The sequence below is a fragment of the Pogona vitticeps genome, chromosome 1, assembly GCF_051106095.1.
Source record: "Pogona vitticeps strain Pit_001003342236 chromosome 1, PviZW2.1, whole genome shotgun sequence".
Taxonomy (NCBI): Eukaryota; Metazoa; Chordata; class Lepidosauria; order Squamata; family Agamidae; genus Pogona; species Pogona vitticeps.
In genome coordinates this window covers 29,403,460-29,420,676 of record NC_135783.1, presented here as the reverse complement: position 1 = coordinate 29,420,676, position 17,217 = coordinate 29,403,460, and the positions used below count along the sequence as shown (strand labels likewise).

The window sequence follows — 17,217 nt, the reverse complement described above, 5'->3', positions numbered from 1 at the left end:
TAGCGAACGGTTTCGAGAGAGCGGGAAATGGCATCGGAGGCGGAGGCGCCGACCTCTTCCCCTTCTCCGTCTCTCGACCCGCGGGTGAAGTGCCGTTCGCGGAGCCGGGCGGTTGACTTGCTGGGCTGCTACGAGCCTGTCGTGGGCAAGCTCGGGGCGGGTCAGGCGGTGGAAGCCGAGACCCTCGAACAGGCTCTCGGCGAAGCGCTTTGGGTGAGAGCGGCCGGGCCGAAGTGAAGGGTGGGAGAGCGGCCGGGCCGTCAGTGTCTCCCTTTCGGAGCCCTGTAGGGTCCAGGCTATTTGGAGAGGGCGTGGGATTCCTATTTTAAGCGTTGCTTTTTTTAAATTTATTTTTCTCAGAAGAACAACGCCTGAAATATCCCCAAACAAACGTCACTTAACTGCTTGGGAGAGTGGGTCTTGGTGTTTATTGCTGAAATGTTTGTTACCATATTTTCGGAGAAGGTTCCTGGGTTCCCAGCAGAAAAGAAATCGTCTTTTCTTTTGCTTTAAATTTTGTCATTTTTTTAAAGATCTGCTCTCCTGCACATGCAGCCAAAACCGGTGTCAAAGTAGTTTTGAAACAGGGAGAAACATATATCCAACAATTAAGGACGTTTGTGGCCAGGGAAGCTTCATTTGTGATTATACAACTGAGGTGCTGTCCCTGGTACCTGTAAACCAAGTTTATACTGTAATGTTGATGGGTTAGAAAACTTAGGTCCCAGTTCCAAGGAGCCTTAAAAGTAATAGCATTTTAAATTAAGTTCTAGAGTGGAATAGATTACCAATTTGGTGATAATTCAGTAAGTGCAGCTTCACAAAGTGTCCTCTTTTAGGGAAAGGAGCCTCTGAAATATTGTGGTACAGGAAATTATTTATGAAGTGCCTTTGTGAAATGTTCTTCATGTACATTATGTACCAGTGAAAATATTTACCTGTTTACTTGAATGCCCACTGTGTTCAACAGGTTTATCCTTAGTACATTTCTTTAGCAGTCTTAGCAATCCTTTTAATAGATATTTTCACTAACTCAGTATTACCTGTATATTATAGTACAGTGGCAGAGATGTAGTGACTCACCTGAAGCCAAAGAGTGAGTTAATAGCTGTTGATATTTGCACTGGTATATTTGAGTCCATAGTGTCACTACAGTCATTGACTAGAACTAGAATGGTCTGCAGAACATATTTCACCTTTGTATCCAGGGGCTCATTGCAGTACATCAGTGGTTTCCAAGCATGGGCCCACAGAATGTTATTGGACTAAAACTCCCAGAAGCCTTTGCCATTAGATGTTATGGCCAAAGTTTCTGGGAGTTGTAGTCCAGGAATATCTAGAGACCCAGATATGGGAACTACTTCAGTACACTGAATCATGTTTTGATCCCATGTCATTAAAAAGGAAAGGGTAATAGTCAGTGGGTTTAAGGATTCTTGGCAAGTTGACAGCATACCTCCTAGGACAGCCTGTGAGGTTTGTAACCTGTTGCTCTGTCCTCCTCCTTAACAGGAAGTCACCTACTACCACTGCAGGTCTTGTCCTCATCCAGAAAGTAGAAAGAATCCTTCCATTAACTGAACCCTCCATGGCTACTTCTGGAGTGTCTGCTATCCCTTTTCCAGCAGCTCAGAATGGGAAGGGACAGTGATTGTTGCCTTAATCAATGCCTCAGAATTATGGTTCCTGAAAATCTCTTTTCTAGTATTCACGTTCTTCCAAGTGCTTCCTCCTGCATTTGCTATTCTTCCTCCTTAGAATCATCTCCCTTCAGTTCCACCTCTGGGAAAATCTTCTCTATCTACTGTACTCTTTATTGTCCCTCATCAGTTAAAACATGGATGAAGGGATGGGGTAGAGGGGGCTAAAGGTGCTGGAGTTCTTTCACTAGGGCAGCCAGACTACATTTGATGCAAGGTGGGCTTCTGCTTCCTCAGGCAGGGAAATGAGCATGGCATAGGTATTTCACCATTGATATCTTTTTGCTGGGTGCCTCCTGTTTTTGTGGTGCTGTGAAACCATTCCAGGTTTTAGTGTGTACTTTACAAGGAGCTGTCCACCATGCTGAACCAGATCCCCCCAAAATAGGTTTATCACCTTAGATAAACTGTTGTAAAATGCAGACTAGAACTGAGAAGGGATTAAGAGCACACCTGAAATTGGAATCACCAGTCACCACTGCTGTGTAGGTGGGTCACAATATTCCTGTCCTCCTCTCATACTCTCTGTGGCTGTAGTTGTAGATCTGAAAACTGCTGGCTCCTTCCTCAACCAAGTTGGTAGTCTCCTTAATACTCACTTAATTTTATGTTCTTGGAGCAGAGCATATGGTGCAATCAACAATCCAGAAACACATAGATAGACCTAAAAAATAACTCAGACACAAACAGTCTGAAGCAAATAGATACAGCTTCACCTTTTGATTCTTCACCAGTCCACACAACTCACCCATATTTACCCACACAGTTCACTCACTTGCAGTTAGAGACTGTAACAGAGTAGCTAGAGATCAGACAACTGCTATATCCTCCCCCAACCAATTTGCCTTGTACAGTATCTTATGTATATCAATACAGTATGTGCTTTTTAAAAATTTGGCCTTATATGAAGATTCCACATTTGGTGCTACCTGTGACAAGGCATGTAGAATTGCAGCATGGATTAGAATAAATCATTTCTTCATAAACAGTGTGTCTGTTTCCTCTGGAAAGACAGAGCAAAAAAGCTCCCTCCAATCTGGATTTGCAAGTCCAGCAATAAGTGGAAAGACAGGTGAAGAAGTGACAAAGTTGGATACTTTCAATGTATCTGTCATTTAATAAGACCCTACTGTCATTGCTAAATGCCACAAGACAAAGAGGATACTTCCCCTGGGCATCAAAGAAAAGTGATAAAAGTCATTATTTCTGAATTACCATCTACCAGTTTTAATTACAGGAGTAAAGAGGCATATAGGAAGGCAAGAAATTATAGGAGTGTTGATGGATCAAAAGCATCTGTACCCTGAGAGAGGAACTTATTTTTCCCTTCCGTTTTATAATTTAATATTACTTTTCCTCAATTTTTGTTTTTGTTTGCAGATTTTTTGGGGGTCTTTGGACCCCAATCTACCTTTTTTTGGTCTAGTCTGGACCTAATACTGTATTTTTAGTGTTATTGCTCCCCCACTCCTACTTTTCACAGGCAGTTCTCCCTGGGTGCTGCACTTATGCTGAATGTTCTCACACAAACTTTGCCTTTCAGGTGCATTCACTTTCCTTTCACAATTTCAAAGTGGGTTAGGTTTCCCATGGGATGTCTTCCACTGACTTGTTGAACGGCTCTGATTAATCTCTGACATTTTGTCTAAAAGATTATACACCTCTCAGTTAGAACTTTTTCCTTGTAATCTTCTCACAGGATTAGTTTTTTGTTTCATGGTCAGGTTTGAATAAATCTTAATTTCTAGTATTTTTTTTATTTAAATTAATGTTTCATTTTGTCTTCAGGTGAAGCTCAGGCCTAATTCTTTTATATTACTATTTTTGCCTGAAATCTTGTTATACAGCTCTGTGTGTATAGTTATGATGATCTTAGCAGCTGTGGTAAGCCACTGCTGGTTAAAGGCTTCCTTTGGTGGTTTTGGAGTGCAGTTGACTTCATCACATTGTGTATGAGTTGCATGAACGCCAAAATTGCCCTTGATCAGGGGAGATTTACATGTAACCCATGGCAGTTGCCAGTGAGGTTGATATCCCTGTTGCACATGTGGAACGGCACACCAGGATTTTAGCCAATGTGTGTTTTTCCTTTGACTAACTTCTGATTCCTTACTCCTATTGAATGGACCATGGATCAGTCTTGAAAAATGTGGATAAAAATCAGTGATTTTTGAAAAAATTCAAAAGGATTTTAAAATATAAATCAAATTTTTGTAATTTAAATTGTTTTTTTACTTACATCAGTTTTTGTGTAATAAAATGCTTTTTGAGGAAAAATCTATCTAAAGATAGTTTTCTATTTAAGACTGTCATGATTCCTTGTAGACCGATTGTTTCACCAAACTAGGAGCTCACGCTACGTGCCCCTCAGCTGCTACCAGTTGATTTCATCAACAATACCTATTATGAATGATAGATGTCCAGGCCATATGTCATTTTAAAAGAACCAAATAGAAATTGTTTATTGATACAGGTGTTGACAGAACAAGCAATGTTGTTAACTCTTAAACAAACATTATTCTTTATCCATCCTTAACCACCATTCTCACACCCAAATTCCAAAACACTCTCTCCCTGTCTTCAAACCTTATTTCTAAAACCCTATCTAAATTCCTCCTCCTGCTGAATCTCTTATACCTCACGACTCCGCCCCTCTAGCACTCCGATTGGTCTGTGTAAATAGTGTATGAATATGACCTGGGTGAATGTCACAAAGACACATTATAGCCCAAAGGTTTTTCATCATAAAAGAAGGATTAGTTTTAAAAATTGTAAATTAATTCCATTCATTCATTGATTAGCACCCCTATGCCATGGTCTCTCAGAGCTTTCTGTAAGTTTATTTTGGTGGCTTTTCTGTTTAGAGTGGGGGTTCTAAATCTTGGGTCCTCTGATGTCATTGGACTGCAACTTCCAGAAATCCTAGCCAGTACAGCTAGTGGTGAAGGCTGCTGGGAGTTGCAGTCCAAGAACATCTGAGTCCCAAGGTTGGGAATTACCAGGAGAAATCATTACAGATGCTTGGTATTACAGTTCTCAAAACAGTGAAATAGATCTACAGAGATATCATGCCTCTTTTTAAAAGCAAAAACATTTCTAAATAAACATATATAGACTTGATAGACTTCTCTGCTAATTTTTAAAAAAAGCATATTTATTAAAACAAATAAGAAATTTATTAACTGAGCTTGAAAATTTTTAGAATGTCTCAACAGTCAGTCAAAAATTTCACCAGTCAGCATGACCGGACTATAGTCTTGCAATTTATTGGGAATCACTGATTTATACCCTCAGACTTGGGTTGCTTTATTGCCTGAATGCCTGTGAGGTCATGAAGCTTGTACTGTATTTGAATGTCTTTCTTTTGAATGTCTCTAGCAAAAATTAAAATGAAAGCAAAAGCGTCCAGCCTCTTAAAGAGCCATGATTCCCTCCCACCCGAGGATGTGTTCTTGTTCGGTTGAAACTGGGAGCAGGGAATCTCCATTTTCTCCAGCATGAGACTACTCTACATTCTCCTGCAGAGCTATACAGTATCTCTATGTACCGCTCAAACTCTCTTCTCTCGAAAAGAGGGCAGTTTTCATTTTGCAATCTGAGGGGGGAGGGGAGGACTGCAGAATCAGAGAGAGAGAAAGAGGCGGAAGACAAGGAGGCAGGGAGGGAGGGAGCTGTGACTCATCGAGCAGCATTTTTCACTTGTCACAGATGAGTGGACGAGTGCATTTTTAAGCCTTGTGCATTAATCCAGATCTAGCTAGACAAAATAGCATACATTGCTGTGACATCCCACCCTCGTGACCCTTGCTTGACCGTTAAGCCTCAAAGCACACAAAGGCAAACACTCTCTTTTACACTTGCTGCCACCAGGTGATCTCTAAATAACCATTACTTCAGAAAGATTCAGGTCCACACTTCAAGTTCTTTTAAATAAAACTTTGGTTTATTGATTACAGATATTCATAAATATCTTCAGTAGGTAATCACACCTCAGAATTTCCCAAACTACACATTCTATTACTCTGTCTGGCTTTTTTCTCCTACCTGACTCTTACATTTCTCTAACTGACTTAAAACTGACTTAATCTGACTTCTGACTTCACCTCTTATAGCATCTCTTTTGGCGCCGCCTCTCAGCAACATGAATATTCATAAACCATTACATAATACAACAAGAACCATAGATCTAACAAATGGAGAACGCTACAACTGCAGTGTCCAGTGCAATTACACACTGTTAAGCTAAGTGCAACAGCTGCAAAAAGGGCTAAAGAACGTTCCTTTTTTAAAAAGGAATCTTATTTGCAAACTCAGTAAAAGGCAACCAGCTTTGTTTGTTGACTCTAAGCCTTTGGATCAGGGGTCTCCAAAGTTTTCAGAGTGAGGGTCACAACATACATGTTCCAGATTTTTGAAGGCCAAAGGAAGACACGTGTGTGCCCTCTTGTCTGGTCGCATGTGTGTGTGCACACTTGCATGCCCGCCGGGCCGAACTGAAAGGCAATCTGGATCAGATGTGGCCCGCGGGTCGTAGTTTGGAGACCCCTGCTTTAGACGGTCTCAATTTGTTAGTCATTGACTCTGAAAAAGCCATTGACTAAATTGCATCCAAACAGATGCAAATGCTAAACTTGTCCAGATTTTTCCAGCACTGAGTAAACTCCAATCTGGCCGTAGCTAGGAGTGATACAGTGAGATCCTTGTGGAATACAGAGGACTTGACCCTTGCAAATATTGATAAAGGCAAAACAAAACAAAATAACCTCTCCTTTTCTTTTTTTTGGCAGATTTTTCCTGTGATGTTCTTTAAAAATGTAAATTTAAAGTTTAAATTTTAAAATACTAAGATTAGGAATTGCACATTGATTTATACAGAATCAGCCCTTTACTACTTGAATGCTAAGTTTCAAGAAGTTAAGTGAATAGAAGATTCTTCGGGATTTAATAGATCTGGATTAAGAAGATAAAGAGCCAAAATAATCAAAAATAATTACAATGCAGAGCAGTTAAATTTAATTTTTATGCAGATCACCAAACGGTGAATTCCTAGAAGCATGAAGATGTGAGGCAGGTTGACTCCTTAGTTTCAGGCTTTTTCACTCCTCCTGCTACTTCATCTGAAAATATTGAGGCAGAGTCCAGACTCTTGGGAAACTATCAATTTCCTCTTGTGTATATTTATCTAGCCTTTTGGACACTTTGCAGAGTTCATTACTTCTCTGATAAAACTGTAAAACTAATCTGGCAAGTTATTATTCTAAAAATAAAGAATTGATTTGAATTGTAAATATTAATGTTCTTACAACTAGCAAGAATGAGCCTTTATCTACAAAACCAGGATACAAACTACATATTGCAGAATCAAATCCACCATGGTTTTGAACAACCTTTGCCTGAGCCTCAAAAAACCTGCTCCTTGGAATAGGAAGAATATATCTTTCTTGATTCTCAGGTCTAATGGTCTAGATAGATGGGAGCATCATAAGCTTTATTTAAGGGGCTAGTGGACTATAAGAGCCAAATGTATTGCTTTGCAAATGTCCAATAGTGAACTTCACTTTACATGTAAGACACACCAGATGCTATAACCCTGGGCTGGGTAGCCACAGAGAGTTTGGGGTCTTTTTGCTTCAGTATATACCCTCCAAGTTCTGCAAGGGCTGCACCAAGCCCCTTCTTCGAAATAACTGGACATATCTGGTTTGGTAGAAAAAAGATTTCTGGGGCCCAAAAATGAAGCATGCAAAATGGCCTTAAAATGAAGAATCACATTGCCCAGATGTTTATGGGGGCCTGATGCCATGTTTTGGGGCAAAAAATATTGTGGGGCAAGCAGGAGAGGGAGTCTCTGCAGTCTGCCCATGTGGCCTACAGGCTGCACAGTTCTTCCCCGTTTTCATCCAAGTTGTTTTACACTACATGCTTCATTTAATCACTGCATAATATTTAATCCTGTTATTTGTTTACTTTCCCTTGATTACCCTGTTTTCATCTCACAGACCTTATTCTCTTTTAACACTGTGATTTACATAATCAGATTGACTGTACCTGTGAATAGTTTTGATTCATCTCTGGTTACACCCTATTGCTCATTGGGGCAAGGAGAGAATCTAATTTTGAACCAGAATTAGATTAACCTTGTGTTATTTTTGGCAGAAATACTTGTTGCTATCATAAACATTATTTATCACTTTCAGATATTGAAACTTTCAATATATTTTTAGCCCTAGTATAAACTTTTAATTATGAAAACATAGGACGGAATGTTGGTAGACAGATTTGGAATGTTGGAAATTAACACCTCTGTCCAATTTATTTTAACAACATAGGAACACAAGTTGACTTTTCTGGCTCAGAGGTTCTTGAGCCATTTCTGCTGAATCTTTAGTGTGCTCAGCCAAAATCTTTTTCTTAGTGTGTGGCAACATTCTACTGGTTCACTATTAGCCTGTTGCTGGGTAGCTTTTGCTAATATATAATGGAATCTTGATATGCATTGAACATTTGGGTATTTGCCAATTCATTACTAATTTTCTTTCTGTCATGCTTGCTGGATTTGGTGAAGTGCGTTTCTGCACAGCTTGCTCCATTTCCTACATAATAGTGAGAAAAGATGGGTGGATAATGTCATAAGAAATGTTTATGTGATTTCTTGCGTGTTATAATACTTCTGAAAGTGTTAAAAATGTTGGTGTAAATATTTTCTTTTTAAGGCTGTTGGTGTATATATTTTTCACAGAACTTTGAAAGTGCTGTACGAGAAAATGTCACTATTAATGGACAGCCATGGCAGGAGTCATCAGATGCTCTTCAAAATGGTATGTACACGTGGAATATAATTTCTGATTTTTGTGCTTCATTATTCAAACTCCTGTGAGACTTTTCTTTAATCTTACATGTGAAAATAAATCTTACAAGAGTGTGTTTATAAGTACTGCTTAAAGAGAATATATAATGCTGAATATACTCTTGATTAAGCATTTGTATTTTCTGCTTCATTCCAGAGGGATTCTCATGTTACAACTGGTTTGTGGATGGCAGTACTTACTCCTATTTTCTGCACTATACACATGAACAGTAACATAATACTGTCTTATTTTCTACCGTAACCAGAATAATCATTAAATTACTTCAAAGCTTGATATATTGCTTGTTTAATTTCAAAGTTTGTGTGGTTAGAGTTAGATAAGTCCTCTGAATTTCTCTACACACGAACAAAATTAGTTGGATCTTACTCTAGAACCACCTTCTCTGATTTTTTGGTATGGAACTGTTCTGGGACTAATCTCAGTAGTACATAGAGGGGATCACTCAGCACACTGGAATACGTACTGTATAATTCTCTGTTGTTGTTCTTGTTGTTGTTCTTGTTGTTATCTATATGCCGTATTTCTCCCAACAAGGGACCTAAAGCAGCTTACAACATTAAAATTCACACAATTTAAAAACAAAATACAGTGGTGCCTCGCACAGCGAGGTTAATCCGTCCCGGATTAACCCTCGCTGTGTGAAACATCGCTGAGCGGGGCAGAAAAGCCCATTGGAACGCATTAAACATAGTTTAATGTGTTCCAAATCGGCTGAAAACTCACCGTTCAGCGATGCTTCCGGGGTCCGGCAGCCATTTTCGCGCCCTCCCCTCGCTGAACGAGGGCACGAAAATGGCTGCGATCAGCTGTTCCACAGCTTCAAAATGGCCGCCGGAACCGCCGAAAGGGCCGGGCGCAGTGTTTTCGCGCCCTTGGTAAGCGAGGGGAGAGCGTGAAAACGCTGCGCGCAGCCATTTCGGCTGTTCCGGCAGCGTTTTCGCGCTCTCCCCTTGCTTACCAAGGATGTGAAAACGCTGCGCACGGTCCTTTCGGCTGTTCCGGCGGCCATTTTGAAGCCGCGGAACAGCTGATCGGCGGGTCGCAAAGCGAAGGTCGGTAAGCGAACCGCTTACCGACCTTCGCTCTGCGATTTTCGCCCATTGGGGCCATCGCTGTGCGATCGCATTAGCGATCGCAAAAGCGTCCTCGTAGAGCGAATTCATCGCTCTACGGGGCGCTCGTTGTGCGAGGCACCACTGTAAGTTAATATTAAAAGATAAATTAAACATTATATGATTTAAAGTAGCATTGTGCTTCATATCCCATCAGGTCTAGTCAGCACAGTCAAGGTAATTTGAACAGAGCAGGTTGTATGAGGGGAAGAATGTTAGATTAGAATGGAATCCCCTTCATTTATTTGGAAAATTTTTTCTTATTTTCCTGACATCATTAAGAAAGTCTGTCTAGGAACACCAGTTTTGCTCCAGTGATACTAACTGGGACTAAAGTGATTTCAGTTAAAATACTCAGTGTTCGCCAAGTTATCATTCTAGCTCTGTTTCAACACAATCCTAGACAAAATCAGGTGTAATGATCTGAAAATGTCAGGTGTAATGATCTAAAAACTGTACTCTCAAATTTTTACAGTCTTAGAAAAGAACCTTAGTACAGTGGTGCCCCGCATAGCGACGTTAATCCGTTCCAGGATTAACGTCGCTATACGAAAACATCGCTGAACGGAATAAAAAACCCCATAGGAACGAATTAAACCCTGTTTAATTCGTTCCTAGGGGGCAAAAACTCACCGTTCAGCGAAGATCTTCCATAGGGCTGCCATTTTCACTGCCTCGGTAAGCGAGGCACCAAACGGGCAGCCATTTTGGAACCGCCGATCAGCTGGGCGGCGGGCTCTTGGGGAGGAGTGCGGGGACCTCCTCCACCCTCCTTCCCAAGAGCCGGCGGCCTTTCCCCCCAGCTGGGCGGCGGGCTCAAGCGGCAGCGGCTGCAGGGTGGGTGGGGTGTCTGGAAGACTTCCAGGCCTTTGTCTGGAAGCCTTCGGGACACCCCCCCACCCTGCAGCCGCCGCCACCGCTTGAAGCCGCCCACCCCAGCCGTTCTCGGACTTCCAGGCATCCGAGAACGGCTGGGGTAGGTGGCGCGGGGTGGCTCCAGGCGGCGGGGCCAGCACATCCGAGCGGCGGTGGAGAAGCCTTCCCCCGAGGCCTCTCGGAAGCGCTGGCCAGGAAAATGCCGGCCAGCACGTCTGAGCGCCGGTGGCGGAGCCTTCCCCCTCCTCCCGGCTCTGGACGATCCACCCCTCACCCTCATCTCCGCCGCCGCCGCTGGGTTTCAGAAGCCCCTTCCGAAACCCAGCATCGGCAGCGGAGAAAGGGGTGAGGGGTTGAGAGGAGGGCAAGGCTCGGGGAATACCCGAGCCTTGCCCTTCTCGACACACCCCTCAGTCCCATCTCCGCCACCGCCGCTGGGTTTCAGAAGCCCCTTCCGAAACCCAGCATCGGTGGTGGAGAAAGGGGTGAGGGGTTGAGAGGAGGGCAAGGCTCGGGGAATACCCGAGCCTTGCCCTTCTCGACACACCCCTCACCCTCATCTCCGCCGCTGATGCTGGGCTTGGAAGCGGCTTCCAAAGCCCAGCAGCGGCGTCAGAGAATAGGGTGAGGGGTTGGGAGGAGGGCGGTCGTGATCTGTGTCGCAGCCGGCTACCCCATCCATGGACGGACTCCAGAGAGTCCGTCCATGGATGGGGAAGCCGGCCGGGGGGCGGATCCAAGCCCTGGATGCCTGAAAGGTATCCGGACCCCTCCCATTCTGCCGCCGCCGCTTGGATCAGTCCCTCCCTGGCGAGGGTAGGGATCCCGGCCGCGGGGGCAGGGTGGGAGGATCTGGATGCCTTTCAGGGTCCTTCCGAGGCTACTGCCTGCATTTCCCCTCAGCTGAGCGGCGGGAGTGGTCCTTCGAAGGCAAAATCGTAATGTGATCCGAAAAGCGATGGCAAAAAAGCCATCGCTATACGGATCCATCGTTAAACGGGGCGCTCGTTAAACGAGGCACCACTGTACTTCAAATGGAGTGAAGAAAATGTTTAGATTCACTGCCATCTGCTGGCTTAATAAAGCCAGTACGGAAGACAATGTGTAATTTTCTAATTTAAAAAATTATGTGAATGAACAATGTTTGAACATTGACAGAAAATAGTCCTGAAAATTTCTGTTAGTTTTCGTGACCATGTAAAACTATTGATGAATAAAGTTTTATTATAATACAGTAGGACCCCCGTTCCAGTCCCACCCCCGTGGATGGTGAAAAACGTGGTTCATAGCAAACACTATAACCATTTGTAGCACCCAGTACCCATAATTTTTATCTTTATGGGATCTTTATAAAAGCCAAGCTGAAGTCTTCTCTCCGTTACTAACCTGCTGAAGACTGAAGGTGACAATCTCAATGGCTCTGCGGCATTTCTTCTTCAAAGACAATTAAAAAATCATTTTCTTGTTTGCTGAGGAGTCTTGAGGAAGGAGCTGGCTGGAAGGCAGGAAGGGGCGGAAGGTGGGAAATCTCTCTCAGGAGGCAGTTTGGCTTGCACTCTCCCTCCAGCCTCGCCAGCCAACCCAGCTCTCAGTTTTACCACAACGCTGCTCTGGAAGGAAGCTGCCTTGCCTATAGTGTGTAGTGTCTGGTTCCATTTAGTGACTAGTTCTGATAGCTACATTTGATTACTCCTAAATCTAGGTATTTTCCTTTAAAATATTTAATATTTCCAGACCGTGGTTTACTGAATCAGTGGATATTGATCCAGTGGATATGGGGTCCTACTGTAATTACATGCCCTCAACACAGTTCTATAGTAATATCATCATTATTTTAGAACTTCTGATCTGGATGGAATCCTGCGGATCATCAAGTCCAGCCCCTGTCAAGGAGGAACTGATTTATAGTGACACTTTGCAGGGTTTGCTAGGTACAGACTACTCAGAAGTGGCTTACTGTTCGTTTTTTCTAGGGAGACTCTGGGTCTGTGTTGTTGATTTTAAACAGCATGGAAACAACGTCCTTCCCTACTTCCCTGAAAAACAAAGTTTGCACACTCTATATGTAATGTCCTAAAATGTAAGTGCAAGGGGGTTCCTGTTCCCCTGTTGAAATTCTGTGGCAGCCAGGGCTAGGGTGTGGCCTTGGTGGTTTGGGTTGGCAGTGTGGCCTTCCTCTGCTTTTCTAGTTAGCATATTTTCTTATCTCCTTCATGGATTGCTGCCTTGTCGTGGCGAAGGGGCTTGAGTAACTCAGAGAAGCTATGGGCTATGCCGTGCAGGGACACCCAAGACGGACAGGACATAGTGGAGAGTTCCGACTAAACGCAATCCACCTGGAGTAGGAAATGGCAAGCCACTCCAGTATCTTTGCCAAGAACGCCCCATGATCAGAAACAAAAGGCTAAAAGATATGACGCTGGAAGATGGGCCCCTCAGGTCGGAAGGGGTCCAACATGCTACTGGGGAAGAGCGGAGGACAAGTACAAGTAGCTCCAGAGCTAATGAAGTGGTTGGGCCAAAGCCGAAAGGACGCTCAGCTGTGGACGTGTCTGGAAGTGAAAGGAAAGTCCAATGCTGTAAAGAAAAATACTGCATAGGAACCTGGAATGTAAGATCTATGAACCTTGGGAAGCTGGAGGTGGTCAAACAGGAGATGGCAAGAATAAACATCGACATCCTGGGCATCAGTGAACTAAAATGGACAGGAATGGGCGAATTCAGCTCAGATGATTATCATATCTACTACTGTGGGCAAGAATTCCGTAGAAGGAATGGAGTGGCCCTCATAGTCAACAAAAGAGTGGGAAAAGCTGTAATGGGATACAATCTCAAAAATGATAGAATGATGTCAATACGAATCCAAGGCAGACCATTTAACATCACAATAATCCAAGTTTATGCACCAACCAGCATTGCTGAGGAGACTGAAATTGAACAATTCTATGAAGATCTACAACACCTTCTAGAACTGACACCAAAGAAAGATGTTCTTCTCATTCTAGGGGACTGGAATGCTAAAGTAGGGAGCCAAGAGATAAAAGGAACAACAGGGAAGTTTGGCCTTGGAGTTCAGAACGAAGCAGGACAAAGGCTAATAGAGTTTTGTCAAGAGAATAAGCTGGTCATCACAAACACTCTTTTCCAACAACACAAGAGGCGACTCTACACATGGAAATCACCAGATGGGCAATATCGAAATCAGATTGATTATATTCTCTGCAGCCAAAGATGGAGAAGCTCTATACAGTCAGCAAAAACAAGACCTGGAGCTGACTGCGGTTCTGATCATCAGCTTCTCATAGCAAAATTCAAGCTTAGACTGAAGAGAGTAGGAAAAACCACTGGGCCACTCAGGTATAATCTAAACCAAATCCCCTATGAATACACAGTGGAAGTAAAGAACAGATTTAAGGAACTAGATTTGGTGGACAGAGTGCCTGAAGAACTTTGGATAGAGGCTCGTAACATTGTCCAGGAGGCAGCAACAAAAACCATCCCAAAGAAAAGGAAATGCAAGAAAGCAAAGTGGCTGTCCAATGAGGCCTTAGAAACAGCAGAGAGGAGAAGGGAAGCAAAATGCAAGGGAGAGAGGGAAAGTTACAGAAAATTGAATGCAGACTTCCAGAGAATAGCAAGGAGAGACAAGAGGGCCTTCTTAAATGAACAATGCAAAGAAATAGAGGAAGATAACAGAAAAGGAAGGACCAGAGATCTGTTCAGGAAAATTGGAGATATTAGAGGAACATTTTGCGCAAAGATGAACATGATAAAAGACAAAAATGGGAGGGACCTAACAGAAGCAGAAGATGTCAAGAAGAGGTGGCAAGAATACACAGAGGAATTATATCAGAAAGATTTGGATATCCCGGACAACCCAGACAATGTCGTTGCTGACCTTGAGCCAGACATCCTGGAGAGCGAAGTCAAGTGGGCCTTAGAAAGCCTGGCTAACAACAAGGCCAGTGGAGGTGATGGCATTCCAGTTGAACTATTTAAAATCTTGAAAGATGATGCTGTTAAGGTGCTACATTCAATATGCCAGCAAGTTTGGAAAACTCAACAGTGGCCAGAGGATTGGAAAAGATCAGTCTACATCCCAATCCCAAAGAAAGGCAGTGCCAAAGAATGCTCCAACTACCGTACAATTGCACTCATTTCGCACGCTAGCAAGGTTATGCTCAAAATCCTGCAAGGTAGGCTTCAGCAGTATGTGGACCGAGAACTCCCAGAAGTACAAGCTGGATTCCGAAGAGGCAGAGGAACTCAAGACCAAATTGCTAACTTGCGCTGGATTATGGAGAAAGCCAGAGAGTTCCAGAAAAATATCTACTTCTGCTTCATTGACTATGCAAAAGCCTTTGACTGTGTGGACCACAGCAAACTATGGCAAGTTCTTAAAGAAATGGGAGTGCCTGACCACTTTATCTGTCTCCTGAGAAACCTATATGTGGGACAGGAAGCAACAGTTAGAACTGGTCATGGAACAACTGAGTGGTTCAAAATTGGGAAAGGAGTACGGCAAGGCTGCATATTGTCCCCCAGCTTATTTAACTTATATGCAGAATACATCATGCGGAAGGCTGGACTGGAAGAAACCCAAGCCGGAATTAAGATTGCCGGAAGAAATATCAACAACCTCCGATATGCAGATGATACCACTCTGATGGCAGAAAGTGAGGAGGAATTAAAGAACCTTGTAATGAGAGTGAAAGAGGAGAGTGCAAAAAACGGTCTGAAACTCAACATCAAAAAAACTAAGATCATGGCCACTGGTCCCATCACCTCCTGGGAAATAGAAGGGGAAGATATGGAGGCAGTGTCAAATTTTATCTTCCTGGGCTCCATGATCACTGCAGATGGAGACAGGTGCCCTGAAATTAAAAGACACCTTCTTCTTGGGAGGAAAGCGATGACAAATCTTGACAGCATCTTGAAAAGCAGAGACATCACCTTGCCGACAAAAGTCCGAATAGTCAAAGCTATGGTTCTTCCTGTCGTGATGTATGGAAGTGAGAGCTGGACCATAAAGAAAGCAGACCGCCGAAGAATTGATGCCTTTGAATTGTGGTGCTGGAGGAGACTCTTGAGAATCCCCTGGACTGCAAGGAGAACAAACCTATCAATACTAAAGGAAATCAACCCTGAGTGCTCACTGGAAGGACAGATCCTGAAGCTGAGGCTCCAGTACTTTGGCCATCTCATGAGAAGAAAAGAGTCCTTGGAAAAAACCTTGATGTTAGGAAGGTGTGATGGCAAGAGGAGAAGGGGACGACCGAGGATGAGATGGCTGGACAGTGTCTGCGAAGCAACCAACATGAACCTGACACAACTCTGGGAGGCAGTAGAAGACAGAAGGGCCTGGCGTGCTCTGGTCCATGGGGTCACGAAGAGTCGGACACGACTAAACGACTAAACACACACACACACATATTTTCTTATAACTTGTAACTAGACTTCTTTCTTATTAGGTTGAAATGATTTGCTACTCATCCAAGTAGCATCTTCAGTATGATGAGAGTTGGTAGGAGACCCCTCATATATCCTCCAAGTTGGTTTCACTTCCCCCTGGTAGAGGATATATCAGGAGTCTCCTACCAACTGTCCTCAAACTGTCTTGGAATACTTTGACCAGTGGAAGTTGGCATTTAAACTCTTGGTTAAGTATCATAAATCCCTTCTTTATATAATTTACAGCTTTCACAGAGTCACATATTATAAGATGAATGGTTTGACATTTTATTCTGGAATCAAAACTTGGATAGACCTCCAGGAAAATAGTATACATGTATTCTTTGTATGATCTCTGTACTTTTAATAGCAATACGTTTTTGTGAAAAGATTAACATATTTCAGTTTTCATTAATCCTAATCTAAAATAATATAAGTGTAGGCACGATCTGGCCCAGACCTAACTTAATTATAATCTCTATAATCATGCAGCATGAGATGAGTGATTTGTCTTTGGTCCTAACACTAAGCTGTAGTTTATTATTGCAGGCATGAATTTCAATAAGTTGTGAACTAATACTATATGGTCTCGTCTTCTCTTCAGGATTGGCCATAAGGGGGCAGTAGGAAGCTTTTGCTCCCATGTCTGCATTAAGCAGAGTTTCTCACTCTGTTAAAGTCAGTGTTTAATTTAATCAGATCATGATGTGTGCTTCAAGCTTGTTAACAAACTATAATTTGAACTATTCAAGAGTTCTCCTGGGTTTGAACATAATGAAGAATTCTATCTAAAACAGAAGCAAACATTTCCATTCATCTCCTAGCAGATGCTTCTGGTCTCCTCCTTATAGCTGTACAAGAGTTAAGAGGGAAGAATAGGGCCACATGAGTCCAAAGCTTCCTGGTGTTCATGGTAGCTTTTCAGTGGCTTTAAATTAGAATGAATGTGCTTGTGATTAAAAGTAGTCTTTGATAGATAAAAAATACATATTGCCCTGGATTAGTAGCATTTAATTTTTGTGATTTGTAAGTAATGAACATTTTAGCTTCTTTCTGTCACAATATATTTATTCCACTGTAGTGAATCTCATTATATAAAAGATTCAAAGCAGTTTTGTGTGCTTAAAAACAAGCATGTAAACATAATAAAGAAGTAAAAATTAAACAAGAATAAGGGCTTAAAAACATCATGCATGGCTATATTTTGTA

The 17,217-nt window shown here is 42.6% G+C and overlaps 1 protein-coding gene across 1 annotated transcript in view; it reads left to right on the top strand.

The window, feature by feature from the left end:
* The first annotated feature begins 27 nt into the window (after window positions 1-27).
* Window positions 28-17,217, top strand: part of NSL1 (NSL1 component of MIS12 kinetochore complex) — a 32,356-nt gene continuing 15,166 nt past the window's right edge. The window contains exons 1-2 of the mRNA XM_020794639.3: window positions 28-213; window positions 8,440-8,518. Of these exons, the coding sequence (XP_020650298.3) occupies window positions 28-213; window positions 8,440-8,518 (265 nt within the window). The remainder of the gene's footprint in view (window positions 214-8,439; window positions 8,519-17,217) is intronic.